Here is a 27,350-nt window from a genome sequence, read left to right on the forward strand (position 1 = left end):
TAGGGGACTTCTGTATTGGGTTTAGGCTGGTTCGTTCTGCCGTGCCTTATCCCACCTGCACGATTTCTAGTCGCATCCATCCATCGACCCAAGTCAATCAATTAACGACACCAAACACCACCCACGAAAACAACGCGACATCACGACTCTACGTCCCCACGCATACGCACCTCCGTCTAGCCGCTTACACAATCTTCCACGGAGACAACACAAAATAATCAGTCAAGATGCTTTTAGCAGAGGAGCCCGCGACGGTAAGGTTGCCCCCTCCATTCCCCCGTCATCCCGCACTGTTGACGGCATCTACTTTCTCCTCGGAGAAGCGAATCGCTAACGGGAGACATGTCCTCCGCGCCAACAGCTCATCTCGCACACGATCGACAACTTCAACATCCAACCAGACAAGCAAGCCATCGCCCGCATCAATGAATCCCTCTCCACCCTCCAACAGGCCCGCGAGCTGCGTCTCCGCGAGGCAGAGAATGCCCTCAAGAGTACGTCCCGGTCACCATCTCACGTCTCCTCCAGAATACAAGCCAGCCTCCTGTCGCCCAACAATCACGACCCACTCCTTACTCCAAAGACCACAAACACCTCCAAACAAGGTCGCAACAATGGAAATATCGAACCAAACTAACATTCCCACAGAACTCTCCCGCCAACTAAACACAATGACATCCCAACACGCAGAACTGACCTCGGCCCACTCCTCCACCGCCCACGCCTCCGAGATAGCCCGCCTCGACACCACGAAATTCCGCACCGCAAAGGCGGCGTCCGACGCAGAAATGGAAGCAGAGCGCCTCGCCCAACAGGCCGCAGACCTCAACGCCCGCCTGCAGGAGCTCGAGATCCAAGGCCTCGACGGCTCCGCCGACGACCAGGCGCGCCGCCGCGACCCCGTCGACGACGAGGTGCTGCTGCGGCTCAAAGTGTACCGCAGCCTAGGTATCGAGATTGAGCGCGACGGGAAGGACGGTAGCGGCACGGGTGAGTTCACGCGCGCGGTTGTGAGGAATGATCGCAAGGGGGATGTGCATGTTGTCAATATGGACAAGAAGTTTTCAAAGTTCTTTTATGCCAATTACTTTTGGCAGACTTTGTAAATGAGGGGTTTAAAGGGGAGGTTGGGTTCTGTTTTGGGTTTGATGACGGCGTTTGGACTTATGATCAGATACCACGTCTTGAATAATAGACACTTTTCTTCACGATTCTACAAAAGCTGAATAATTCCCGTTTCCATGAATGATGGAAAACACAGCCCGTCACTCACATGAAATATGAACATGAAATCCAGTTTCTTCAACAGCGGATGGCCGCATTCAAATTGATGATTTCTTCATTGTTGATTTAATGATCGTCCGTCTGGACTGTTGTTGAGAGTGATACAGCCAAATGCCTACAGACTCCGAGTTCCTGGCCTTAATCCTGTCCGTAGATAGCCTCGCCGGGCCAATGTTCCCATTCCTTGCCTGAGACTGTCCTTCATAGAGGATATCCCGATTCCACCTGACCTTCCTACCATTGCCCGACCCAGGGACTTGATTCATGCCCTGTATCCCGGCTGTAGACAAAGGAAAATGATCCACACAACTCTCTTACACCACCCACTCTCGAGGGCATACTTTTCTCGTCAACTTCGTGGCGAGGGAGTCGAGATAAGAACCATGATTTTCTCTTTCCGCATCCATTAATGATCACTTTTCGTCATCCACCGGCACACCAGTAGCAATCGTTTCTCTCACGCCACGGCAACCTTCCTTACCGACTTGGTGGATAATGATGGAAAGTAGTCGCCATCGACACCATCAAGTGCTGTAAAGGCAATGTGCGTGTTGGTCGGTGTCCGTGCTCTTGAGCTGTTGGGCGACACAATAGCAGTATACCCGCCTCGGTTGCTTTCTGGGCTCCGGTTGCGACCTCCCTTCATCATGAGGTAGCCATCGCCGCCACCTGGAGTGGTAGGTCCACCGCTGGGGCTTCTGTGGTGATGTCGTTGATACTGGCGATCGGGCAACTCGAGACGTGAATTGATGGTCATCCACAACTCATCATCGTTTCCGTTTCCTAGACGCCAGCCACCTAGACCCTCATAATCCCGATCGATACCGACAGATGGGAATAAGCCGATGCCTCCTGATTCCGAGATGGGTGTTATTGTGCCGACGGAGACGGCGGAGGCAGAGGACGGTCGTCTTGCGCGACGCGAGGCGGAACGCCGTGTGGGCGTTAGCGACGGTGACGGACTACCGGACCCTGGTGCCTTGGAGGCATAAGAAAGATACCTAGGACGACCGGTAATGTACGACGGGAGCAGAGATATCGCGAGATCAAAGTAGACGAGAATGACTCGGAATATGAGCACAGTGAAGGCGAGTGTTGTCGTAACCCCGGCAAATATCGCTAGCGGGATGGTGAAGAGAAAGAGGAAGGGGACAATGATGGCGTATACGGGGTTGATGAGAGCCATGGCTGCGATTGGTAGACGTAAAAGCCGTTTGATTTGGGGTCGTGATGATTGATATCTCGATGAGCCTCTCGTTCACAACATCTCCTCAGCTTCCTCAAATTTGGCCGGTGCGTGGTTTATCTCTCGGTGAAGCAGGAGGGTGGCTCCGGGTGTGACCAGTAAGTCCCGGTGACTGAGTCGTACGATCCGGTCACTGTCGTTCGGTCGGCGGTCCGATCGTTCGATAACGTTGTAATACCCAGCCCACTGTCGACGATTCCCGCTCCTTCAACACTTGGAAACATAAACGGGGGGGAAACCAGGAAAAGTCGTGTGGATGGAAACCTGGCGGTTTTGTATGATGCGGCAACGGAATGTCAGGTATTGCGTAGGAAGATTTGGTGCACACCTAAAGTCAAAACTTCAGAGACATGGCAGACGGGAGAGGTATGCTCAAGAGAATTGGGATGAGACGAAGGGGAGCCGGGAGCGAGCCTTCAAACCTAGAGGTTGGTGGCTCTCTGGGGTGTGGCAGTACGGAGGGGGGTCTGAACCACACCGGAGAGAAAGCGAAAAGAGTACGCAGCACTCCGTACAGAGTAGGGGTGCAGTCGCTGTCGGATCGAGACTTTGTTTGGTCTCTTTCACATGCCGGAAGCTAGCGGCAAAGCACTAGCACCGCCCTTGTCTTCTTCTGCCCTTGTCCTTGGTCTCCTAGCCCTTCTTGTCCGAGGGGGCGTTCGATGCAGTGTAACGCTACCTTATCAGAGTGAAAGGAAAAACTGGAGAAGCCGAAAGCTGCACTATCACAAGCTACAGGGTCTCGAGAGGAGACTACACCTATTGCCAGTGACTTGGCTGATGATGGAATGCGAGTAGATTTTGTGGTGATCTTGACTGTGTGCTCGAGCTTTCGTTTGCCAGGAGAGTTTTTCTGCCCGCCATGTACGGGGGCTTCGGCAAGGAGAGAATTTGAGCAACACCTACTTTGTCGTCGTAGGGCCTGTGGGCTCTCTTTCGTATTCCACAGGGTCATCGTTTTCCGAGCCTGGCACGCCTGGATACTTCAGGCCATCCAATATTGAATGTTGTTCAAATCAAACCCCGCTGGGACGACGGATGAGGGAACAGAGTTTGCAGTTCCTGGACGGTGTCTTTTTTCCATGTGAAGAGCGACGTGTTTCTGACTGACAGAAACGGCTGTGGGGAGGAAGCGGAAAACAGAGTTTGCCGGGTGAATCAGCGTCTTGACTTATGCGCCTCCGGGGGTCGGAATCCTTTGCCTGCGAGCTATTGCCCAAGTAATGCGCCCTGGTGTTCATGGGAGAGTGACGAAAGACAGCAAACGTGCGTTCCGGACTTGGGATGGGCGGACATTGTGTGCGTGTGTGTCTACGAATAGGTATCATGCCGCTATCAGCGTCGCCAGACAAGACATTGGTTGGTAAAGACAAATGCAAGTCCACCATGTGGTTGGTAGGCAAAGAGATAAGAGGTTCGTTTCGGTGAGATGAGTCCGCTTGTTGTCCGAAACCGATCGCCGCGTCTCCGCATCTCCATACTCAAGGCGTGCCAGGGTCAGGGTCAGCGTTGTATGGAAGGTCTGGGGAAAGTGCAGGGGAGAGTACCGTAGGCATCCCGAACTGTAGACCCCGCAAGTCCAGAACACACGAACGTTGCCAGTCAGAGCTCGACAGCGACGAGCAACGGGCAAAGAGGGGCAGAATGGCTCGAGAAATGTAGCTTTTGCGTGCCGTCGAGGTAACGTTAATTATGTGTGTAATGATTTAGCGTTCTCTATGTATGCAGCAGACCACGGTGGTGTGTGAGCCGCAAAGATTGGACCGATCTTGTCAACGGTAGGCCGACATAGCGAAGATCCCTCGCAAGGGCGAAACGCTCGGCATGGCGAACTTTGGGAGACGAGCCATGACCATGACTGCCGTCTGCCGCACCGGGTTGGCCCTGGACGGGCGGGCAAGATGGTCTTGATTTCCCCGCGATATCAACATCGAGCAGTTGATTTTCTCCAGTCACAGCCCGGATAGCTGGATGAAAATCCTGGGGTGCATGTGGGATGTCTTGGTTGTGCAGTCGGTGTCAACTCCATCTACCCCAGACCAGACCAGCACGACCATTGGCGGTTGTCTTGGGGAAAGAAGTGTCGGTGTACTCCGTGGTTTATAGCATTCTTTGCAAGATTCCCACGGCCCATGCTTCCCTTGTGTGGTTGTTAGCCAGCGCCATTGGTATAAAGGCAGACGCCACAGCAAAAACAGGCATGGTGATCGTCAGAAGCCAAAGCTCCCCGAACAAGCTTGCGACGGCCAACAAGCGCAGACTGCGGAGGGGTCGAGGCACGGCGATGCAACCGGTAGAGTTCTTATTGTCCTAGGTGCAGACCTAGACGCAGCCCTAGACCCGATAGACTGACAAGCGGGCGATGGGACTTTGGGGTCTCTCTGGCGATAGGAAGCTGTGGAGGTGTATTGGAGGGTGCGGTCTGGACTGGTCACGTATGTATGGTTCTATGTGATTCGCCAGCTTGGGGTTTGCCGGTGAGGATTCGACGGGCATCGAATGTGTCGTCGTTGTAGGGTGGCTGTGTCTGTGTTGTGCGTTTCTGCAGCTGGTGCATGCGCTACACGCCGAAGATACCGACCGAAGTGGTGTTTGGCTGCGGCATGACTTTCGAGAGACGACACAGAGACTGGGGTCTGATTCCATGGTAGGGCATCTTTGCAAGATACCTCGGTGGCAGTGACGCTCTTCTTCCGATTTAGAAAAAAGTTTGGACGAGGCAACGAAGAGGAGGCAGAGGAGGCAGAGGATGATGATGAGGCGCCTTGGGATTTGGGAAGCTCGACGCAGCAAGGGTCTCGAGTGTCTCCTTCCTGCCTTCCATACTAAGCTCCTTCCTGTCCATCCGCGCTCTTTCCGTGTCACACATGGAGGTACTTGCCAGTCCCGCCCCCTCCCGGTCCCTTCCTTCCCCCGGCCGTCCCCGTCCATTTCCCGTCGTTCCTTCCAGACTTCGAGTAATCCAATAGAAATGGAAATGAGAATGGAAATGGAAGTCGCAGAGCCCATGTTCCATCGAGTCGCTCCTGCCCTTGACATCATTCCACAGTAGCCCCACTAATTGCTCGTTCCAGAGCTGCCTGCTCTCAGAGGCTCAGAGGCTGCTGCCCCGCGTTTCTGCTTGTCACTGCCACAGCATCATCGCGCCCTTTGATGTCGATAACATCGAGATGCTCCACTCCAAAAATATCACATCACCGCACATCATCACTTTTGCGCCAGTGTGACAGCCTCTCTGCGGCTCTTTGCACTTCTCAGTTGACGGGTATCCATCTCCGGTACCTCGGTCAGCGTTCTCTTTACACCACCGCCGTCTCCCCTACGCCCTGAACGTGCTTCGAGGTATTCGTCCACGCCGTCGTATTCGCAACCCCTCCGCCGCCGTCCAAGACCGTCCCAGCGCACCGCGGTCCCTGCTTGCAACCGTCACCCAATCCCATAGTTCCAGTCGTCCCGTTCCTGGCCACTCATTTGCGTTTGCAAGACGGCCAAAGATAGTGGAAGGTTCCGGGGTGCAGTTCACCGGTTGGAGGTAGCGACAGTCAAACCATCTACCTATCGTGATATACCTCTCCTTTGAGCCACAGCCGTCTCTTTCTGTTTGAGGCCAGGCGATCACCGTCATTCCCGCTTGCCCGTAAAGCTCAACGCAGTACGGATACACCACCAGCTCGAGGCCAGGCCAAGCACCGACCATCCGCCAGTCAAACACCGCTATGTGTGGCCAACACGACGGTGAGGAGCTTACCCGCTCCACTGTCGTCACCTCTGTCTCGACTTCATCAGACCCCTTCCCCTGGGAATCTGGCATTTACGATGCTCATTGCCACCCCACGGACACCATGTCCACCATCGAGGCTATACCCAGTATGCGCGCCTCGACCCTAACCGTCATGGCCACCCGGAGCCAAGACCAGGCCCTCGTTGCTGAGGTTGCTGCGTCCCACGGTGTGCAATCAAAGTACGAGCTGTCTCAGGGCCATCTGATTCCCTCCTTTGGCTGGCATCCGTGGTTCTCCTACCAGCTGTTCGATGACACCGTGCCCGAGACTGAGAGGACGTACCATGAGGGCCAGCCAGACGCAAAGAAGCGCCATTACCAGGCCGTGCTAGCCCCCGCCCCTGAAGACCCCGACTTTCTCGACGCCCTGCCCACCCCGCGTTCTTTGTCGGCCTTTTTAGCCGATACCCGGGCCCGTCTCCAACATCATCCCCTGGCTCTAGTCGGCGAGGTTGGTCTCGACAAGGCCTTTCGTCTGCCCCAAGGACGAACGGACGCCGACGAGTCCTCTCGTGACCAGGCCCTTACCCCAGGTGGTCGCGAGGGGCGTCGTTTGGCGCCTCAACATGTCAAGATGCCCCACCAGGTTGCCGTGCTGAAAGCTCAGCTGGCCCTCGCCGGTGAGCTTGGCCGTCCTGTGAGTGTCCACGGCGTCCAAGCCCACGGTGTTCTCCATGATACCCTCTCTTCGCTGTGGAAGGGTCACGAGAAGGAGGTCGTCAGCAAGAAGAAGCGTCGCCTCGTTGCCGAAGGAGCCGAGGACTTTGATTCCGAGGACGAGTTTGAAGAGGATGAGTTTGGAAGGAAAGATATTCCGCGAAAGCCGTATCCGCCGCGGATATGCCTCCATTCGTACTCTGGACCTGCTGAGATGCTGAAGCAGTATACTAACCCAGCCATACCCGCACGCATGTTCTTTTCCTTTTCTTCGGCCATCAACATGGGCACCAAAGCTGGTGCTGACAAGATTGCTGAGGTTCTCCAAGCGTGTCCTGATAATAGCATTCTGGTTGAGAGTGACCTACACATCGCCGGTGAAGAGATGGATACCAGGCTAGAGGAGATGTACAGAAAGGTGTGCGAAATTAAGAAGTGGACATTACAAGACGGGGTGGAACGCATAGGGAAGAACTACCGGGAGTTCATCTTTGGTTGACGTGGGTACAAGACCCAGAAATACTACCATGGTGCCAAATACCTCTCCGTGATGGGCAGTAAAAAATGTTCATAATGTGCCTATGATAAACGTCGAACAAGGCAGAACGGACATCGCATTCACAGCAACTTCCACACCCACCCGCAGATTGCGCATCCAATGCATTCGCATCCAACAACCACATGCGCGAAACCTCTCGATTCCCTTCTCCCTCTTTATCACCAGCGATTTTCAACGGCCACGGACTTTGGGATGACGGCATGAATTTCGCTCACTAATGCTTGCTTTACTTTGCACTCTTGGTTGGATACTTGATGTGTTCGAATCAGTTCTTGTTAATCGTGATTATCTTTTCATCTCTTAATGGCTATGAGTATCTATATCGACACTCATACAATCCACGACACTACTCCTGTGTAGCCCGCGGGCCAATAAACGCCGCCCACCTAGATAATATATATATACATAGCAAAAAAACACAAATAAAAATGCGTAAGAGAGAAAAAAAAAATAGATGTGATATAGATGCGGGATATCTCTACTAAATATCAATGATTTATACTCAAAAAACCGACTCTCTTTTCACTGCACTCCATATACATCCCCTCTCCTTCTCTACATGCTCGGACAAAAGACAAGACTACTTTACAGGAGTCTAGTTCTTGGTCTCTCCCAGGACATCATCAATGTTGGACGCCGTATCCGACCCCGCGCTGGGGGTATAGTCGCTGGACCCGGGCGTGTAGCTGCTGAATCCGTCCGAGACGATCACCGACGGCGCGGCGTGCTCGTCGTAGGCGGGGAGCACGTCGTCGCCCATGTACTCTGCGAACGCAGTCGTCGGGGAGGGAGGGGTGATGATGGCGGGGCGCTGGAAGTGGGAGGGCATGAGGTGGTGCTGGTGCTGGTGCTGGCACGGCATCTGCTGCTGTTGCTGTTGCTGCTGCTGCTGCTCCCTCATCCTCTGCCTCCGCTCCTCGGCAGCAACCATCTCCGAAACAAGGGTAGCAGCGTTACGGAACTCGGTAATCTCATCCGTCATGCTCTCCATCGTCTCAAAGTCCCTCTCAGACTCGGAGATGGAGGGCCGGCTGCTCATGAACGCCTGCTTCTCCTCGTCTCCTGCCGTGGTGCCAGCGGTGGTGAACATGCGGGACCAGAAGTCTGTGAGGGTGGCCTTGAAGGCTTCCTTGCGGGCTTCGCGGTAGTCGCGGCGGAGGGCGCGGCGGGAGTTTTTGCGTTCGCGGCGCTCTGCGCGGGACTCGTCGCTGTGGCGGGAGGATCTAGAGGAGGAGGAGCGGGAGAGGATGCCGGCGCGGAGGAGGGCCAGGATTCCGATGAAGAGGAGGACCGCGACGGAGATTTTGGCGGGGAGGGGGAGGTGAGGGGGCCCGTGAGGGGGTCCATGTGGGCCTCCGTGCGGGCCGCCGTGAGGGCCTGGGGGAGGAGGGGGGAATCCCGGGGGCTGTTGGGAGTGTTAGTCTTTGCTGGTCTTGTGAAGAGGGGAGAAAGGGGGATGGACTTACGCCGTGGTGACCGTGAGGGCCGCGGTGGTCGCCTTCGTGGTCAAGGGGGTGCTCATGCTCAAAGTCGGGCGGGGGTCCCGGGGGTGGAGGGCCCGGGGGACCGGGAGGACCGCCGTGGTGAGGGCCATCGAAGGGAGGAGGAGGAGGGCCGTGGTGACCGTGGGAACCGGGGCCATCATGAGGAGGCGGGGGAGGAGGAGGAGGACCGCCGTGGTGTCCGTGAGGTCCGTCAAAAGGAGGAGGGGGAGGAGGCGGCGGTGGGCCGTGGTGGTCGTGAGGAGGTCCATGAGGAAGCTCGTCGAACGGCGGGGGAGGAGGGCCGTGGTGAGGTCCTCTCGGGGGAGGCTCAGGGGCATCCTCAGGGGGTCCATCGGGAGGACCCTCGGGAGGGGGCGGCAGGCAGTGGCAGAAGCCTGGAGGAGGGGGACCAGGTGGCGGGGGCTCGGTGTGGTTTCCCTTGGTGTGGTTGCCGCCGTGTCCGGGGAAGGGGAAGCCTGGGCACGAAGGGGGAGGACCGTGGGGACGACGGTCGTGGTGGTGGCCTTCTCTTCTGCCTCCGGGGTGACGGCCCTTGCCGTGGAAGCCGGGGCCACCACCTCCGCGGACGCGGTGCATGAGGGTGTCGATTACGCACTTCAAGGAGTCGCAGGAGCGGAAGCCGCGGTGGCTGGGAGGGAAGATGCCGTTTTCTTGGGCGAGGCGGGATTCCTTCTCGTGGATGGCGTGCTTCAAGGCGTGGAGCTGATGGCGCATGCACTCGAGGTCGTCAAGCTCCGCCAGGGCCTTCTCATCGAGCTCGGGGTGCTCCTCGGGGTGGTGAGGGCGGCGGTGAGGACGCTGTCCCTGCTCGCCGGGGTGGTTATCCGGGTGGTTGCCAACATGGTGATGTGGCGGCGGGGGGAAAGGAGGATCCTCGAGGAGTCCATCCTCGTCGTCGCCCGGGCGAGGAGGGTGTCCCTCGAACTCGGGGAGCGTCTGGGAGGGCGGAGGCGGGTGGGCGTCCGAAGTGCGAACGTTGCCGGCGACCTCGATGATGGCGGCGGGGGCGGTCTGGCGGAAGCGAGCAACAAAGGCGAGATCGGAGGCGAGGGTGCGGCCGGAGAGGGACTCGAGGGTGAAGCGGAGGAGCTGCTCGTCGCCGGCGCAGGTTGCGGACCAGGAGGCGATGAAGGTCGACCCGTCGTGGTCGCCGGCAAAGGTGCCGCGGCCGAGAGTGTGACCGCCCTGGGAGAGGGCGTTGTCATTGATCTTGATGTTAGGGTAGGCGCAGGGGGAAGGGGCCTCGAGGACTTCCAAGTGGAGGGTCTGTGATGTGTTAGGTTTGAGATGCTTCCGATGATCAGGGGATGAACTAACGTAGGGCTTGGTCTGGTCCTCGTTGAAGCCCGGTGGGATGGCAAAGGTGACAAAGGTTGATGGTGAGGCATCTGGAAGATATTAGTCATGATGAAATGACGATGAGACTGCGGAATGCGAGATGAGAGGAGAATACATACCGGTGGCCTTTTCCATACCAATCTTGGACGGAGCAGCGCCGACGAGGGCCGGCGCGAGCAGGAGAGCCTGCGCCAAGCCACGCATGATTGGCGGTTTGGGGGATGTTTGGTTGTTGGATGGGATATGAGGTTTGCCCTCGTCGAGACTCAACGGTCGTCAACCCCTTGCTTGTCCAAGTAGGTTACAAATCCCCAAATGTTCGTATTTGAGAAATCCCTCTGCCTGGACCAAATGGGTCCTTGTCGTCAGTCGTCCTTTTAGTCGTCCTTTTGTTGTTGCGATGCGTTGAGTTGAGTTAGGTTAGGTCGGGTTGACGAGGAGTGAAGGGTGAAGGAATGACGGAGAGTGGACGGCAGGGTAAGGTGATAAATGGCTGCCTGGGTAGGTGTACGTAGTAGATATGTGAGTTGTCGAGTCGTGTATTGGCTGGTGGTGTGCGTTGGTTCGGTGTGCCAACTTATTTGTTGCTAGTCCAGTCGTCTTACACCGTCGATGATGTCTCACTCTCTCACACCCGCACTTACAAAACCCCCTCCTTAGTGAAAACGAAACAATTATGGAAAAGAAGAACGAATGGAAGGTATTCACACTTTCCACGGAGAATGAAAAGTGACGAACTGAGATTGGTGAGGAAGGAATGAGAAAAGAGAAAGAGTGAAACTTGAAGGATGGCAAAAGATGGAAACAAACACACCCAGGGAAGGAGAGAGGCAGTGTCGAGGGACGCGCAGTCCCTTCCCTCGAAGGTAAGGTACGAAGTACACTGACAGTGAGAGCAAAGAGGCAAGTGGGCACATTCAGGGACACTCGCACCTGCCAACCTGCGCTGCGTAGATTGGGGCTGCGTGAGCTGCGCAATCCTCTCGGCGCCGCTGGACCGGTGGTGGCCAATCAGCGTCGATGAGCTGACGAGTCCCTCGAATTCGGTCAGGTACGTACTTACTGCTTGGCTCGTGCACTCCGAACTGCCAGTCCCGCGCCGGGATCCACTTTCTCAAAGAGCCAATGGGAACCAGCGCATGTTAGCTAAGCACCGGACTGGTGGGGTTGATGCGATGGCCCTGGGAATTATTTCTGCTCCTGTTTCTTCTCGACCAAACACAACACCAACACTAGTACCAAGAAAGGTAGTAGTATATGGTGTTGCCGCCCTGCTGACTACGTAGTACGGATACACTGCAGCTAGACTCCCAGACTATCAGAATGTGCAGAGACTGCTGCATTGTCCCGTTTGCTGTGAGACTGGCCTCTGCTGTTGGTCCCCTGTGTTCTCACTGTTGAACAAACCGCACTGTCGGGTGGATCCCGAACCACGGGCTAAGCACCGGAACGTGGGGGGCGGCGCTAGTCTTCCGAGGCGACGGGGTCTCCACCGTCGAGGCGATGAAGTGATGAACTCATGGGAATCCGGCACTGCTGCGCTGCACCTCTGCTGGACGCGCATTTTTGCTTCCCGACTTCCTGGACGGCCACGCCGCTTCTGGTCCTTTGCCTAGGGGTTGTTTGATTATTTTCGGTCCCTCGGTCCACGATCGGGTGGAACTATTTGCACCCATCCCACCTACGCAGTAGAACGAACGGAAATGGGTGGCCATGCGCATTACAGCCGACCCATTTTGGCATGTCACAGACTGTCCGTCCTCGTTGCCGCCGTGGGCGCGCGGGTCCTGCTCGACTGATAGCCGAATCAATGGCCACGAGGCCATCCACCTTTAAATGACGACGGCGTGGAACACGTGGTACGACAAAGTTCGGGGGCTCAAAGAGACCAGACCCAATGCAGAGAGAAGGGGGAGGAGAAGAACCTGATGAAGAGGAAAGAAGGCTCGTTCGCCTATGATTAAGCAATACACTAAGGTAGTCTCTTTCCAACGTAAACCTACAAGCATGTCCCGTGAGAACGCCCGAATGTGGGAATACCCGTCCGTATCTTGTAATGTTACGAAAGATGAATGAGTATGCCGGATACGCCCCCCTTCCTCCGTTCTCCCCGGCCAACCCCCTTCTCGCCCCGCCGTAGACTGCTAAATGGTTGGTTTAACCTACGGATACGCATGCAGGGCCGGTAAGGGAGATAGATGTACGAGACGAACCAACAAACAGAACAAAACAAGCCTGGACAAAGACCACGCAACTCCTCGAGGCTCAAGCTTTACACCACTGACCACCCAAGAAACAAAATGTGTAGTCAACAATCCCACCCATCCACGCGTCAACTACTACGCAATAAGAGTTGCATGTATGTAACATGGCTCTCGGACTCTTTCGCCCCCCCCCCCCCCCAACCAGGGAATCAAGTGATCTGCGAAACAATCGCAACTCTGCGGTTCTGCCCCCTAGATTGACAGGTAAAATCGTAGAACAGACCCCGCCATAGCCTAGAGAGCATGAACAAGCAATCATACCGGCACCGACATCTTACAAGGGTGGCAGGAGGTCCTTCAACACTTGCACACGGGCCCGCGCTACGTCGGACCCTTGCTCGCCCTCGCCCATCAACACCATGATCTTGATCATTTTTGCTGCATCACGTTGATTAGCACACAGTGGACATGAAGCCAGGGAGTGAGAAAACACAAATCACAGAATGACGGAAACGAGAAAGAGAGAAAAGATAGAATAAGGGGGGTAAAACAACTCACCAATGTCGCTCCTAGCCCTCTGGAACAACGGATCCCGATCCGCCTCCTCCGCCGCGACAGGGTCCTTGCCCATCTCCCGCAGCACGCTCCCGATACACAGCGCCTCGAGGAACGCGCGGTGGTTGAAAACCCACCACACCCTCGCCTCGAGCTCGAAGATGTCAAACAGCAGAAAGAAGGACGTAATCGCCTCGTGCGCCGCCTCCAGCGTGCCCCGCGTGTTCGAAGGACACTCTGCGCTCTCGGACGCGTACACGAGCATGATGTTGTGGTGATAATTGCTCGTCAAGAACAGCGTCTGCCTCACGACGCGCTTGTTCGTCCGCGCGAGGCTCGCGAGGCTCTCGGCGTCCCAGGACCGGAAGACGTCCGGGAACGAGCGGTAGACGCAGCGGAAGTCGGCGATGAGTTTGGACTTGTGGCGGACGGTGGCGCAGATGGGGAGGTCTAGAGAGCGCGGGGAGCAGATCGTTTCCTGGACGAGGTTGGCGAGGGTCCAGGAGCCGCGGATGTAGGCGATGTCTGTCGGGTCCGAGGAGGCGATGGCGGAGCCGTCGTCGACGAGGTCTTCGACGGAGACGTCGGTGTGGGTTGCGGACGGGGGGAGGGAGAGGAGGACTGTGAGGAAGGTGTCTTGGAGGAGGACGGCTTGCCAGAGTTTGCGGCGTTGTTGCTTTTCGAAGATGGGGGCGTCGGGGGTTACTGTGATGGTGTTAGGTTTTGGTGCTCTTTGGTAGATGATTTGAATGCTCGTACCAATATTGGGGTCACGATGTAGACCCATTGCGTAGGCCTGCCGGATGAGTATGCCGGCAAACGCCCACCCGTCCGAGGCGTGGTTGTCGTTGATCAGGAAGTACGTCAACCTGGTCCAGTCAGTATCAACTTTTCTCAAGATGGCTACACGCAGATTTCACATAAAAAGGGGGCTCACTTACAACACCATGGACTGGATAGAGCGCAACGAAGCAGCACTCAAGTACGAAAACATGCGCAGCGCCTGGTTACTCGCCGACGCGTAAAACTCCGCCGTCTGCTTCGCATCGTTTGGCGAACTCGACGTCACGAACTGCGTGCCCAGCGCGAGCATCACAAAGATGAGCCCCACAAACGCCGCATCGACGCGGTTCTTCTCCTCGGCGCTGAGGCTCCAAAAGTGCTCATAGTCGGCGTAAAAGGTCTGCCGGTGGATCATGGGGTAGACCGGGTCGACGCACTCAAAGTACTGCGCCAGCAGGATGTCGGCCTGGACTTTCTCGGGAAGGACGGAGATGACCTCGGGCAGGCCGCCCTCGCAGGTCCAGTAGTTTGCAAAGGGGTGCTCTGAGCCGATGCCGAAGACGTTGCTGGCCGTGGGTAAGGAGTAAGGTACGTTGGAGAGGAGGCCCGTGGAGGAGGAGAAGGCGACGGAGCCGACGGAGCCGCGGGAGGTGAAGCCGCGGCCTTCGATGAGGCCTCTGTCTGCTACGTTTGGGATGGTGGAGATGTCGCCTGGGCCTTTTGGTTTCGGGGGTTTTGTCATGCGGCGGCCGTTGGCGAGGGATCTTGTTGTTTCTCTGCTCTCTTGTTAGTTGTGTTCCGAGGGTCTCGACAACAGTCGCGAGGGCTGTGAGCGTGCTTACTCGAGGATCGTGGCCACGGCTGCATATTGGCATTCCGTCTGGCGTTTGATACATGCTAGGCAGTTGGGTCGACCTCGGTCACACTGCGTGCGTGTTAGCATATTCTTTGGCTTGACTTGGTGGATTTGACAGGCCTGCTGCTTTTACTTTGAGAGCAACAGCACTTGATACGACGTGGTTTACATCGTATGCATGCCATGTATCAAGCCTGAGAGCATCGAATATCGTATCCCCACGTCGTGCAAATAGCATCATGTGCCCAATGATCAAGAAGACCTCTTGATATGACATTGAACTTTAGTCGCATTGGTACACTCGAACCAACAGCACAATTCAGTGTGGGGGCATAAGCACGCAATGATGAGAAATCAGATCAGATGAAAACACGGAACGAGAAGAACAAGGCATGAAGCACAGATAGCAAAAAGGCAGACAGTGAGATACAAAAATGAATGAAACCTACCTTAGTCTTGCGCTCAACGCACTCAAAGCACGACAACGTAGGCTTATTCCGCTTCTGCTTCTTCCTCGCAGGGCCCTTGTCGCCGCCGTCATCGGGGCTAGCCGAGTTGCCGTCGACGCTCTCATCCGGGTGTTGGTGATGAGTTTCGTTGCCGTTGCCGCTGCCGTTGCCGTAGCTTTTCGGTGTCGCCGTTTGCTGCCGCGCGACGGGCGTCGAGTACGACGGTCCCGATGCCGCTGATGTCGTCGGTGAGAGTGCGGCAGCTGCTACTCCTCCGTTTTGTGGATGAGTGAGTGATGGTAGACGCCCATGTTCTGGTACTGGCGATGCGTAGGCTGTTGAGGCCGAGCTCGGCGTGAAGGGTTGCGGCTGGGGATGTGGGAGATGATTTTTGGGCGCCATGACGGGCGGTGGGAACGTTGCGCGCGTCTCAATTGAACGACTTGAAGGTGTGAATCAACAACGATTGAATTACGTTGTTAGATGAGCGGTCGGTGCCAAGACCGATTTGATGTCGACTGTCAATGGCGCCGCGAAGATGAGTGAACAGGCAGTCGAATCAATTCCTGCTGCTTGTTCCCGCTTGCGGCACGCCCACGGCGATGCTTCACCGAAAGAAGCTCAATTGAGCCGGCGGTTGACTGTCCGGGCGGAGCGTCGTAAGAGAGTTTACGGGATAATTAGACACTGTGACCGATTCGAACAATTAGATTGCCCGGACGTCGCAACCGGCCGGGTTGGTTGAGAGCTTTCCAATGCGGTGCCTCCGTTTCCGCCGGGAATAAAGGCCAAGATTTGAAGAAGCGGAGGACAGACGGAGTGGATGAGCAACAACTCGGCGCGGCGGCGGCGGGCTTTGCGCAAAGTTTCCCGGGAAAAGTATAGTGATTTGATCCGTGTCGGTATCGGTGTCGCCGGTGCTCAAAAAGGCCGGAGGGATGTGTGTGTTTGCGCGGTGTTGCGCTGGGAATAAACAGGTGATAGAGGCAGTGTGAAATGCGGTGCGGCGGCGGCGTCACACACAACGAAGGGGGGAGATTGCGATGGGAATAAGGAGGGAAACAAAAGGGAAAGGGAGAGAACGTGCGGAACGCGGCGGGAATTGGGGGAGAGGGAAACTCTCTTTCTCAGCCTGGCCGGGACTGGGGCACTTGGCCGGGAGCGACACGGCGGAACGTCTCGCTCTCTTTCTCTCTCTCTCTCTCTCTCCAACAAATGAACAAGGGCACTCGAAGAAAAGAGGGGAAACGCCGTTCACTAGGTATCCGACGAGCTAATCCAGGTCATGAGATTGAGCAACCAAAGTTCATATTGGAATCAACAGCTTCATAAACAGCAGGCCTTGTCTTGAACGTCTTGAACCAGTTCCATTACCTGGTACCGGTTCCCAGGTTCCATGATCCAACACGATGGATGACCAATTTACTCACGGAGGGAAATCCGCGATCGATGGGGGCAAAGAACGAATACGCGCAGCATCAACGCGCCCGCCCGCCCCTTGATCATTGCAACGGGCAATACAACCCCCAGCCGTCCCATCTTCCAGGTTACCTTACCTTTTGCCTCTCCATCATCCGCCTACCATCGGATCTGATAAAAACGTTGAGCGGGAAGACACCGAGGTGAGGATCCTTACCCACGGTTCATGGCCATACAGCAAGACATGTGTACGAATACAGCAAACCCTCCTCTTGGAAGCCCATCCATCCAAGAGGCCAAGCCCCCGAATCCAACTGCCGGCCGGTCAACGGCGCAAGGCTTGCTTCTGTGTTGCCTGCTTTGATCATTGATGGCTGGGGGTTTCTTTCGATCCAGGCAAGCAACTCAACCACTCAATCCATCCTTGGCTCCTCCGCCCACCACCTCATGGGCTCTACCCATGGCATGCTACAGTGGTGGGCAGATCAGCACTAAACCACGCTGGGGCAAAAAGGCTTGTCTTGTCTCGGGCCCCAGAAACCCAGGTCAGATTCGCCGGGAAAGCCTCCCCGAGTGCCGCCATTCCACCATTCCACCATGCAGACTGCAGACGGGTGTGATGCCAGTTCCAGGACCTGGATCATACGAACCCTTGACATTTCTGAAATATCCTGTATATCCGTAGATCCGTTGGTTGAAAACAGGCTCTAGACTTCTAGTGCCTTGCCCTTGGAAAACTTGAGCTCTTTTGACTTGCTTCTTCGTGAGAGTGAGAAAGAAAGAGAGGACTGATCAGACACGGGCACTGCGTATACTAGATGCAGACATCATTCGCGGCACAGAACAAGCTCTGCATTCTCAAAAGAACGGGTAGCTTTACCTAGTATCCTGCTTGAACACCATGATGTCTTACCCAATTCGCAGATATCACTGACCGAATGGATCAAGGTGAGCGAGAACGAAATGCAGCATCCAATAGATCCATTCTCATGCGTCCTCTCTCTGCCCAGATACGCTGCCGTGCTTCTTTTGCCTGCCGCGAACTCCCCTGCCCCAGTGGAGTTTTCCTCTCCCCATCTGCGCGTTCGCACTTCTACCCGAACATCGACGTCACCAGTGCAACCAGAAAGCGCCCCCAACTGTCAACCAGAAACCCTTTTCAACAATGACCTCGTCTCGAGTGCCACAGCTTCAATATGAGCCCCTTACTCGCAGCCTTCTGCTTCCCAGGCTCTTTGTCTCACAACAGCTCTGACTGGCAAAAGACCACGCTGAGGCTTCAGACGACATCCACCTCGGCTCTCTTGCGAATCGCGCCTTGACCCCCAGGAGACCGCCGATGTCGCCTGCCGGTTTTTCGGGTACGCGACCCCTGCGAGATAGAAAGCCCACACAAAGCGGCCGCCCGGCTATGTGCCCGCCCTCTGGGATCACGGACTTTATGAACAGACGAATAGCAAATGGAAGCATCCAATCACAAGCCGCGTCGATGGTTTAGTGGTAAAATTCTCCGTTGCCATCCAGCAGCGTCGGGGAGCCGGGGGTTCGATTCCCCCTCGACGCATTTCTTTTGCGATGTATCCCATTTTGGTACTGTAGGGATACCCTATTTCCTCTTTTGCCTCTCTTCGTATATCTTCTGCATCTGTAGTCTTGTATTGAGCGAATGGTGGGCCTATCGTCACCTTGAGTGCATGTTGAATCCGGGTGGCCGAGTGCTGAATCCTCATTTACTCATGCCCTTTATATACGTGGTTTATTGGTAGAGACGCCAATTTTGCTAATTGTTGTCAGCTGCTTCTGGTCATGGAAATATTCAACACTACCCAATTACTAACGTTGACTCGGATTCGTATGTTTTGTTGGTTGTGCTCAAGACATCGACATGCAACTGAGAGTCACAACAGCGGCAGGCATCGTCCAAGAGACAGCAGTTTTCTTTCTACTCAACTCTCCTTCATCAAGTCTCTATCCGCTACCCAGGCCTGGGAGAAGCCTCGAGCGAGGCCTGTCTGGTACATTGCTTATCCTCAACCCGCTGTCCATCCACCAAAACACCATAAAACCAACACAGCAAAACCCAGCAATCAACTGGAGGCATAGAACAACTGAAGCCGCAGCACACCTTTTCAGAACAAAACTCGCAATAAATGGGGGAGTTCCTTTCGCTTATCCGTGACTGTCCCCTCACTCCAGCCCCTTTGAGAAAAATGAAATCCCTTTTCCACTAGGTAACCGGTAACCCTGTTCCAGCACTCCATCCATCCGTCTCTCGTCCTCCATTATTTTTGACATCCCAAAGGCCGTATTCTCATCTACCATGAACCCTTTCACTATATTCCCAAACTCCCCAAATGCCATATGTGCTGTGCCGCGCTGGCCAAGTTCCAAAAATCAGAGCGCAAGTCCTGTACCATCGCCGGTCCACCGGTACAGAGCAAGAAGTTCCCGTCGACGCTGGTGCTGCTCATGGAGATCCTCCGGCACCCGACCCCTGACCTGCGCCAAAGCACTTCGCATAACCTTGCTAAAGTTGCGCTACAAAGGGAGAATAGTCAGCACCCAAGTCTCTCGAGCACGGAGAAGACATGGGGGAAAAGAGAAAGAAGCTCACCTGATACTCTGTATTCAAAGTCACAACGCAGGCCTCGTGCGCGCGCACAATCGTCTCGCACGCCTTGACGACACTGGGCGACGCCTCAAGCTGCAACTTATCCGCGATAAGGAGCAGCAAAAACGATCCCTGGAGCAAGTAGATACCGAAGAAGAACGGCATGAACTCCAAGCCCGGGTCGAACTCGAGAATGTGGCTGATAGCTTCGGCCGCCGAGACAGCGTGGCCAGTCGCCGTGATGAACCCTTGCGACGAGATCCAGAGGTCGTTGTCATCGATAAGGTTGATGGGGTCCCATTTGCCCGCGAGCAGAATGTGCAGCACGTGCATCACGTGCGTACCGTACGCCATAACGATCTTGGTCTGGATGTCGCTCTCCGTCATGCGGTTGAGGGATGAAGAGGCGGTTGTGTGGACGGAGTGGACAGAGGGCGTGCCAATGTCAGCAATCGGACCGTGGTCTACGCTACCACCCTCAGGATTAACTACTACGTCGCCGTTATCATCGAGGTTAATGTTGTTAACCCGCGTGAGATGAAGCTGCTCGAACCGCCCGAGGCTCTTTTCATAAGCCTCGAGATGGCGCGTGATCTCGCTGGCTTGATCGTCCCACTCGCGAGCCGAGCGGAATCCCACACCGAACCGCGGATGGTTTCTGGCGTGGTGGAGGTCTACGATCTCACCCAGGATCGTCATGAGCGGCAGGAAGTAACCGAATATGCTGTGTCCCGTACACTCAAAGTGCGGACCGCGCACGCGGCCGCTCGATACGCCGCCGGCACCGGTTGAGGCGTCTCCGCCCAGGCTAGGGTCTGTCGTGACGTGCGCGGGTCTGAACTCGCCATTCTGCCACGCCGTGTCGTCCATCGGCTGCAGCAGACCGGCGCACTCGAGGTCGAGGAGGAATAGCGGCCTGTTATAGCACAGGGCTAGATGGCGGTCGACGATGTACGTGAGCCACCATATCCTTCGGCGCTCCTCGCGCTCCTCCTCCGTGATGACGCCCGGGTGCCCGCTGCCTGCCAAGTCATCTTCAACCTCGCCGTCTGCGCCATCACCATCGTGCCCGTTGCTCTGGTTCATGGAGAGAGGGGTTGGCGGCAGTTCACGGCCAAGCTTCAGCTCCCTGGCCAAAGACCAGGCCGCATTCCACCACCGCAGGCTCGCGCCCTTGTACTCGCTCGCGGAGACGACTGTCGCGAGGTGGATGTAGGTAATGACGTCGTCGAGGGTGCCGGCGGCTCCGAATGGACCAGATTCGCCCGTCAGCGCGTCCATGCTGATTGACCCAGGAAGCGCAACGCCGAGCCCGCCAAGTGCTACGCCATCGATGGCGGGGCTGGTCACCGGTGATGTGTCCCCGGAAGGTGTATGAATGAGCGGCTTGAGAAGGCTGACGGTCAGCTCCAGCAGCCTCTGGCAGATCTTGCCCCGTGCTGAGGGGACGCTGGTCAGGAAGGGTGCATCGCTCGTCTGGGCTGCCACCCAGAGTATGCTGGCTAGCAGAGCCGGCTGGCATCGTCTCGGTTTGCTGGGGTGGAGGAAAGACCTCTTACGGAAGACGAAGCCCAGGACGTAAGGTGACATTGGGTGCATCTGTGCCGAGGACGAGGATGCGAAGTAGAGGTCGATCAGGTCGCATGCCAGAGCCGCCGGGATGAGGTTTCCAAGATGGGGCATCAGAGGATGCAGGACCGGGTATCGTAGTTGCTGTTGACCGGGGTGGCCGTAGCTGCTCGGAGGCATATGAGACTGGTATTGCGCCGCCGGCGGAGAGGACATGGACATCCACCCGGGAGACGTCGGCTCACCACCGAGGGGGTATGCGCTGATCGGGCTGGCTGCGATCCGGAATGACGCGCCGTTGGTATATGCCGTTGGGCTCTGGGTCTGCATGGGATACGGTATGTCGGGATATGCTGATATGCCACCCTGGTTTGGACCGTACGCTGCGTGGGCCGGTCCCGGCATTATGTGTGCGCCCAGGCCTTGCCTGTCGTATCCCCCGTGGACGCCCCCGTAGCCGTTGAGATCCATGGTTGTTGGGCTTTCGAGTTGATCTCTGTCCATCCCGTGATGAGCTGCCAGGTGGGCTTGGTGGCTCACCATATCTCCCATGCTATCGAGTGAGCCGGTCCTTTGGCTTTGATGCATGGCTTCCTCGCTGAGCTCGTCGATGGCCTTGCCGATGTGGCCGTGTTGAGAAGTCGTCGTGCCTAGTGAAGGTGCTGCCTTGGCGTTATTGGACTCGGACTGCTCCGAAGGCTGCCCATTGTCGTCGGAAGGCGATTTCGGGCCCTGATCTGCGCCCGTTGTCCCTGCTTGCGCGGCGGCTTGCGCGGCAAGGTCTTTTCGTGATGCCTTGCCTCTCTTCTTCCTCTCGCGGATGTACTCGCAGCCCAATCCGAATTCTGAAAATGTCAGTCAGTCTAGTCCAGTCCAGCCCAGCTCCCCCACGCCACGCCGATCATCTATTGGACTGATTCTTTCTTACCTACACAGTGGGCACAGGGATGTTGCCCATCGCACTTTGTACGCAGCTGGTTGCACTGATCACAGGCTCGACTGATTCTCCTACGAACGGGGCCGGATGTGCTAGAAGAACGACCCGCGGGTCCGCCGCCGTATGGGTGTTGACGGTGTTTTGTTGACTGAGGGCCTGCTCGCGCGAGGTGTGGGCTGTGGACTCCCCCAACCTGCTGTTGAATCTGTTGCAGCGCATAGTGCGAGCTCGGCGCGAGGGGGTCGACACCATTCGCGTGGGCATGGCCGTTGGGAACATGGTGGGCGTTGGAGAAGAGGGTGCTGGACTGCATGCCATGGTATGGCGAAAAGCGGTGGAGCGGGTTGGACAGCATCCTGTCTTCTTCGTGCTGGGACCAAGCCCGCTGTTGGCGATGTAGTGGCTGAATGGTGAAAGTGCTACTCGAACAACGAGCAACTATCTGCCTTCTCTCATGCAGATAGGGACGTGAATAAGACTACGAGATGGGCGACTGGAAGGATTCGAAGTGGTTAGACGAGTTATGTCAACCAGCTTTGGCGATGTTGCTCCCTTAGACTGGGGCAAGCGATAGATAATATGCGAGCCTTCAATAACACAAGGTGACTTCTGGTTCGGTCAGCACTGCTGTAGGCCGTTTAGGATAGTTGGGGGCGCAAAAGGGGGCGGGACGGAGAAGAAGGATGGGCATGGGGTATAGTAATATGAGCTAAACTGAGAACAAGTGGTGGGCGTGAGATCTGCAACGTCGTTGGAGAACGGCGCAGCATAGAGCAACGACAATCATGGCGGGGTTGATGTATAGACAGACGGCTTGGGTGACAGGGTAAGGAAGACGGGACAAGCGACAGGGTGCTCGAAGGAGTGCGGCGCAGAAGATGATTGAGCGAAAGAGAGCTTTCTGTGAAAGTGGAATATTGGGACCGAGACCCAAGTTAACTCACCCCTTGGAGATCAACCCGTGAAGTTTATGATTGTCGGTCGTTGCCGCAATTGGGGGAGTTCCAAATAGTTGAGTCGTTTGGTTGCGTCCCGTGTCTCGCGTGTTGTGCTGCGGCGGGAAGGGTATCTTGAACAATTGGTTGGTAAATCCAAGTGCGAGGTAGTAATATCAAGGCAATTTGGAAGCTTGAAAACAGTGGTTATTCCGAATCTGTATCACCAGGGTTGTATGCGACGTTGATGTTCGTTTCGGTGGTCTGGCTCGGAGCTCTCCTCCCTTCAAGTTCTCGATGTCCACTGCGGCTCTCTTCGACGGATGGCCTGCGCTCGAAGCTTGGCACGTATGTAGAGATGGTTCAATAGAACCTGAATGCTGTTCAAGCCGTTGAGTTACTGCTCAGTTTAGCTGGTCCGCTTGCTGTATGATAACGTGGACCATCGCATTTACACTGGTAGAATACTGTAAACGGCGGGATAAAAGGGCGAAAGGTGTGGAGGAGGGCGGCTGGTGACAGACAGGGCGGCGGCCGCAGAAGCAGCGAGAGGATGGATGTATGTACGGGACACGCGCGAATGATTCGAGAAGAAAATTAAAATTGAGAACAGGATGCTCAGCGGCAGCGCATGCGCATGTACAGAGAGACGTACAGACGTACCAACGGCGCGTCAGGTAAGGTTCTCGAAGGGGGGGAAGAAGCGAAATGGTGACTTTGTGGTTCCTCGGGCTTAGCTATATTATATGGGACGCTTGTACATAATAGCATGCGAGGACGGGGCAGGGTTGCAATGAGGGGAACAGGGGTGATGGCTCGACGATGGGCGACAGTAAGGTGAGGAGCAACGAACGGCATCGAGAGGAAAACTGGCGACGGGCGGCCATTTACGGGTGTGAATGTGGAGAATCAACGAGCATCTTTGGGCGAGGAACAGGGCCACATGCCCCAAAAGATGCTGCGCCGGTCTAGAACGACGGGCTCATCCCATCCATGGTCCATCCTCCTTCTCCCTATGATGGATCATCTCGTCCTGGTTGGAGCGACGGGGTTGTATGAGAGAGAGTGTGTGGCTCAGCATTGGGTTCGGTTGGTTGATCAACAATAGCAGAACAAGGTGAAGGTTAGAGCCAGCCCGGTGAGGGTGATGAACGCGTTTCCGGTCCATTCCTCTGGAAGGATCAAGGCATGACATGGCGGTGACAAGACGGCATGGACTGTCATCAAACCTTTTCCTCCCCACCGGGACAGGATCCCCACTGCTTCCATGGTCTTGCTCGGCTTTGTTTTTGGCCTGCCTCGGGACAATTACCTAGTCACAACATGGCAGTCACTGTTGCTTGGGTTAGGACGTCGGCCGAAGATAGCGTGGTGTGGCAGCTGTACTCCGTACGAAGTAGCGAAGAGGGCGGGGGTGTTGGCGCGGCACATTTTGGGCTCTGGGGGTAAACGAGGAGGTGGGAGAAGAAGATGGGGAATCGTCTCTTGGAAGCTTGAGTCTCTCTCGCTTTCTCCAGTCTTCAGGCTCGTCTCCAGACCTCCACCGGCGCGGCCCCAAAGTGGGCTGGGAGCAACAAGCTTGGTACGCTGGACTGTGCCATCCCGGCCAATAATGCCATTCGGCTTGGCGGAAGGCTATCTTTGCTTGTTCAAGTTCTCGTTCGGTCTGAGTGCAGCCGAGTAGCAGACGCACCGCCGTTGTTGGAACCAGTCTCGTTGGTCCGGTATAGCGACGAACACGCAGCCTCTCCCTCTGGCGTGCCTTGTACATAGGGCTTTGGCTTGCCCGCCCCCGCCGGTCTTAGCGGTTTGCTCTCTCATCCCTATGTATAGCGAAGTGCCGATATAGGTACAGAATTGTGTGGCGTTGTTCGCTGCTACGACGAAAACGGCAGACGTGAAGAAGGTCCGGCCATTTCGGAGCTACTCGTCGGTCGTCTAGCTTTGAGGCGCTATATGTGCCTTTCGTTATGCTTTCTATAGACGGGGTGACGGAGTCGAGCTTCCTTTCCAACATCTGAACCAACCGTAAATGGGCTTTTGCTACTTTTTGCTGGTCGTTTCCTCCCAGATGGCGTCACTACAAAGTGCCCAGCTACGAGCCGCAAGTCATACAGTGGACATGCACTTGTGTGGTGGAAGGGTCAACCGATGGCATTATCATGCTCACCCTCCTGATCCAAGCTTGCGATGGGATCAAGACGAAATCCTTCGCTCGAAAGAGCGCGCGCAAGCCAAGGGGACGACGTCCCTGTCGAAAGCCCCGGATTCTCGTTGGATACTTTGATGGAAATTGCCCAAACGGGAGCCAAGGACATGGGGGAAAGACCCTTTTGGTTGGCGTCTACTCCGTAGAGAGAATCTGTTGCCGTCATGACAATAGCGCACGGAATGGAGCCAAAACTAGGCGGAAGCGGACCTCTGGAAGGGTGGCGTTTACGGGTGGTTCTACAGCCTCTCGCCGTTTCTTCTGTCCGGCACGACATCGCTATCCGTCATCTGTCGAGCCGCGCCACATATGCAACCTCTACTGCGTTCACTGGAGATGAGTTGTCTCGTTTCCCCAGTCTGCACTCTCCAGGTTTCTGACGCAGGTGCTCGGTGCTGGTGGGTTGTGCTGGAGCTGTCGGTACATGGCAGTACAAACCCCCGTTCAGACGAAAGACGCATAGCAGGGGTCTGTGCGGTAGAGGAAGAGTTGACCCGACGAAGAGGTGTGCAAGGGACATGGGAGGAGGAGAGGATTGGATGAAGAGTACTCTGTAGAGACGGAGGAGTAGAGATGGAGGTTAGTATGAGGAGAGGGTACTTGGATGACACCGAGTCAATTTGAGTGCTGCTAGTCACGCGGAGGGCCCACTCCGAGGGCCCGTCCAGTGTCTTCTTTGCTGCATTCAAGGTCAAGTTGTCGCTGTTAAACATGCCACTTTGTATCTGTAGTCTTCAGGATGATCCTCCAACACTCTTCAGATGAAGTTTTCTCTTTACATCTAGAAACTCAAAGACTTTGTCAAGCTTCATTAGAGACAGAGATTGCCTTCTACCCCTTGATGCTCATGCTCTTCGACGGCGTGTGTGTGTTAAGAACAACATGTGGCAGTCGCTCCCCTGACAGCATCTTTGGGCAAACTCTCTTGTTAGCCCCCTCCCAAATTCCATCAAGCCTTCCTTCGAAGAAGCTTCTTCGTACACTAGACACGCGTCAACAAACTCTGGGGATTGGAAAGGAAGGTGCATCCCTCCGCTAGCTAGCATGTCCCCTTCAAGGTAAACTAGGACCATCTATACCGCGAACACTGCCACAGCCACAACATACCCTTAACAACCCCATCCCTCCGGCAAGATCGTCAAAACCAACGCCACAGTGATCACCAACCTGTTGGTGGTTGTGGTCTCTTTGCATCAAGTTGATTGACTTGCCTTGTTCGACCGTGGTGAGACACCGTTACTCCGTACGCTCTGGTTTTCTACGCAAGTGCGAAACTCACCACTGAATGTCAGAGCCTTCCTGGTCCAAGGCTCGCGATGACAATGACCCGTTTCCTCCATACGCACAATATCGGGGAAAGTCCCGAACGAAGACGCTTGCAAACCTTCAGCTCCGGTTCCGCAGGTCGAGTGCCGGTAAATCCAAGGGCATCCCTACTCCTCCGGACCCAACGCCAACGGCAACCCCATCGCCCCCGGCACAACAGAAGAACCCTTGGGGTTGCCAGAGTCAGCACCCTGTTGTCCGGTGATGGTGTTGACTTAATTTCAGCTAAGGCAGCTGTAAGGGGCATGCTGCGGCCTGCTTCAAGGGCTGCGCAATCGTGCCCAAACCCAAGAAAGGGTTTTAGGTTTTCCCAAATCAATTTCTACCCGTGGCGACGTCGACAGCAACTTGTCAGTCACAGCTGAGTAATGGGCAGAAGTCTTGCTTGTTCTCAGTGGATCAAGTCAATAGCAACAAGTCTTCTGTGTCATGCACAAGCTGGACCAGCATTAGACTCATCGAAAACGGGCTCCCGCATACCGTCGAGGTACCCAAAGGAACATCCAGCTTGGCTCTTCGTCATCCATCTCAACTGGCTCGCGTCCGCTTCAGATGCCTTCTGCAGGCTGCCACACCAATCTCACCTCCTGTACAGAATAGATGCCCAGTGACACCCTCGCGCTTGAGATGAGCATGGAGAAACGGTCAATCTGATCCGGTCCACTAAAACGCCTCCCACCGCTTCTCCGCACATGCGGAGCAAAGGATGTTTCTTTCTCCTCACCTCCCACACCCCGTTGCAGTCATCCCGCCTCCTCCCCACACCACGCACACCACCTCTTGGGCTGTTACCACCACCACAACCAAAGATTCCATTCGGTCCTGCCCGTGGGATACGCCGGGTGCGGGACGGTGCCGAATCTCTCGCAAGACTGGTCTTCAAGGTGCCATCTTCACTGTATCTCATTCTCGAGCTTCCTCGGCCCTTTGAATGAGGCACACCTGCTCGTCTTGCCGACCCGAGTGCCTCGGGTTTCAAGTGCCTCGGAGCAGGTTGAGTGAGCGTCACTTTCGCAACCTCTTCCTCAAGTGTGTTGACTTTTGCTGGCTATTGGATCTAGAAGGCCCGAGGTGAGCATCAGCTACGAGCCCTGAGACCAGGTATGGGCATCCTCCTGGACTGGCAC

At 55.7% G+C, this 27,350-nt stretch overlaps 10 protein-coding genes across 10 annotated transcripts; 3 read left to right on the top strand and 7 right to left on the bottom strand.

The window, feature by feature from the left end:
• Positions 1–227: 227 nt before the first annotated feature.
• CCOS01_13220 (uncharacterized protein) lies at positions 228–1,106 on the top strand (the record flags this gene model as incomplete). Its single annotated transcript, XM_060461366.1, has 3 exons — positions 228–254; positions 362–494; positions 649–1,106. 3 exons carry the CDS (start codon positions 228–230, stop codon positions 1,104–1,106), a joined length of 618 nt encoding a protein of 205 aa, XP_060307794.1.
• Positions 1,107–1,741: 635 nt separating this feature from the next.
• On the bottom strand, positions 1,742–2,470 carry CCOS01_13221 (uncharacterized protein; the record flags this gene model as incomplete). The annotated part of the gene is made up of 1 exon (XM_060461367.1): positions 1,742–2,470. The coding sequence occupies one exon, from the start codon at positions 2,468–2,470 to the stop codon at positions 1,742–1,744; it is 729 nt and encodes a 242-aa protein (XP_060307795.1).
• Positions 2,471–4,864: 2,394 nt separating this feature from the next.
• Positions 4,865–5,572, bottom strand: CCOS01_13222 (uncharacterized protein; the record flags this gene model as incomplete). Its single annotated transcript, XM_060461368.1, has 1 exon — positions 4,865–5,572. One exon carries the CDS (start codon positions 5,570–5,572, stop codon positions 4,865–4,867), a length of 708 nt encoding a protein of 235 aa, XP_060307796.1.
• A 674-nt stretch (positions 5,573–6,246) lies between these two features.
• On the top strand, positions 6,247–7,467 carry CCOS01_13223 (uncharacterized protein; the record flags this gene model as incomplete). Its single annotated transcript, XM_060461369.1, has 1 exon — positions 6,247–7,467. The coding sequence occupies one exon, from the start codon at positions 6,247–6,249 to the stop codon at positions 7,465–7,467; it is 1,221 nt and encodes a 406-aa protein (XP_060307797.1).
• Positions 7,468–8,122: 655 nt separating this feature from the next.
• Positions 8,123–10,574, bottom strand: CCOS01_13224 (uncharacterized protein; the record flags this gene model as incomplete). Its single annotated transcript, XM_060461370.1, has 4 exons — positions 8,123–8,932; positions 8,994–10,298; positions 10,350–10,420; positions 10,490–10,574. 4 exons carry the CDS (start codon positions 10,572–10,574, stop codon positions 8,123–8,125), a joined length of 2,271 nt encoding a protein of 756 aa, XP_060307798.1.
• Positions 10,575–11,887: 1,313 nt separating this feature from the next.
• Positions 11,888–12,196, bottom strand: CCOS01_13225 (uncharacterized protein; the record flags this gene model as incomplete). The annotated part of the gene is made up of 1 exon (XM_060461371.1): positions 11,888–12,196. One exon carries the CDS (start codon positions 12,194–12,196, stop codon positions 11,888–11,890), a length of 309 nt encoding a protein of 102 aa, XP_060307799.1.
• Positions 12,197–12,908: 712 nt separating this feature from the next.
• Positions 12,909–15,619, bottom strand: CCOS01_13226 (fungal specific transcription factor; the record flags this gene model as incomplete). Its single annotated transcript, XM_060461372.1, has 6 exons — positions 12,909–13,012; positions 13,133–13,834; positions 13,889–13,998; positions 14,071–14,688; positions 14,755–14,837; positions 15,218–15,619. The coding sequence occupies 6 exons, from the start codon at positions 15,617–15,619 to the stop codon at positions 12,909–12,911; spliced, it is 2,019 nt and encodes a 672-aa protein (XP_060307800.1).
• Positions 15,620–19,030: 3,411 nt separating this feature from the next.
• CCOS01_13227 (uncharacterized protein) lies at positions 19,031–22,231 on the bottom strand (the record flags this gene model as incomplete). The annotated part of the gene is made up of 3 exons (XM_060461373.1): positions 19,031–19,174; positions 19,251–21,661; positions 21,745–22,231. Coding segments are annotated over 3 exons (3,042 nt in total), but the record flags the coding sequence as incomplete, so codon positions are not given.
• A 1,802-nt stretch (positions 22,232–24,033) lies between these two features.
• Positions 24,034–24,509, bottom strand: CCOS01_13228 (uncharacterized protein; the record flags this gene model as incomplete). The annotated part of the gene is made up of 2 exons (XM_060461374.1): positions 24,034–24,280; positions 24,382–24,509. The coding sequence occupies 2 exons, from the start codon at positions 24,507–24,509 to the stop codon at positions 24,034–24,036; spliced, it is 375 nt and encodes a 124-aa protein (XP_060307802.1).
• Positions 24,510–24,850: 341 nt separating this feature from the next.
• Positions 24,851–25,936, top strand: CCOS01_13229 (uncharacterized protein; the record flags this gene model as incomplete). The annotated part of the gene is made up of 3 exons (XM_060461375.1): positions 24,851–25,223; positions 25,256–25,386; positions 25,679–25,936. The coding sequence occupies 3 exons, from the start codon at positions 24,851–24,853 to the stop codon at positions 25,934–25,936; spliced, it is 762 nt and encodes a 253-aa protein (XP_060307803.1).
• Positions 25,937–27,350: the final 1,414 nt, after the last annotated feature.

This window comes from Colletotrichum costaricense (assembly GCF_030867565.1).
Source record: "Colletotrichum costaricense strain IMI 309622 chromosome Unknown Scaffold_17.1, whole genome shotgun sequence".
NCBI lineage: Eukaryota > Fungi > Ascomycota > Sordariomycetes > Glomerellales > Glomerellaceae > Colletotrichum > Colletotrichum costaricense.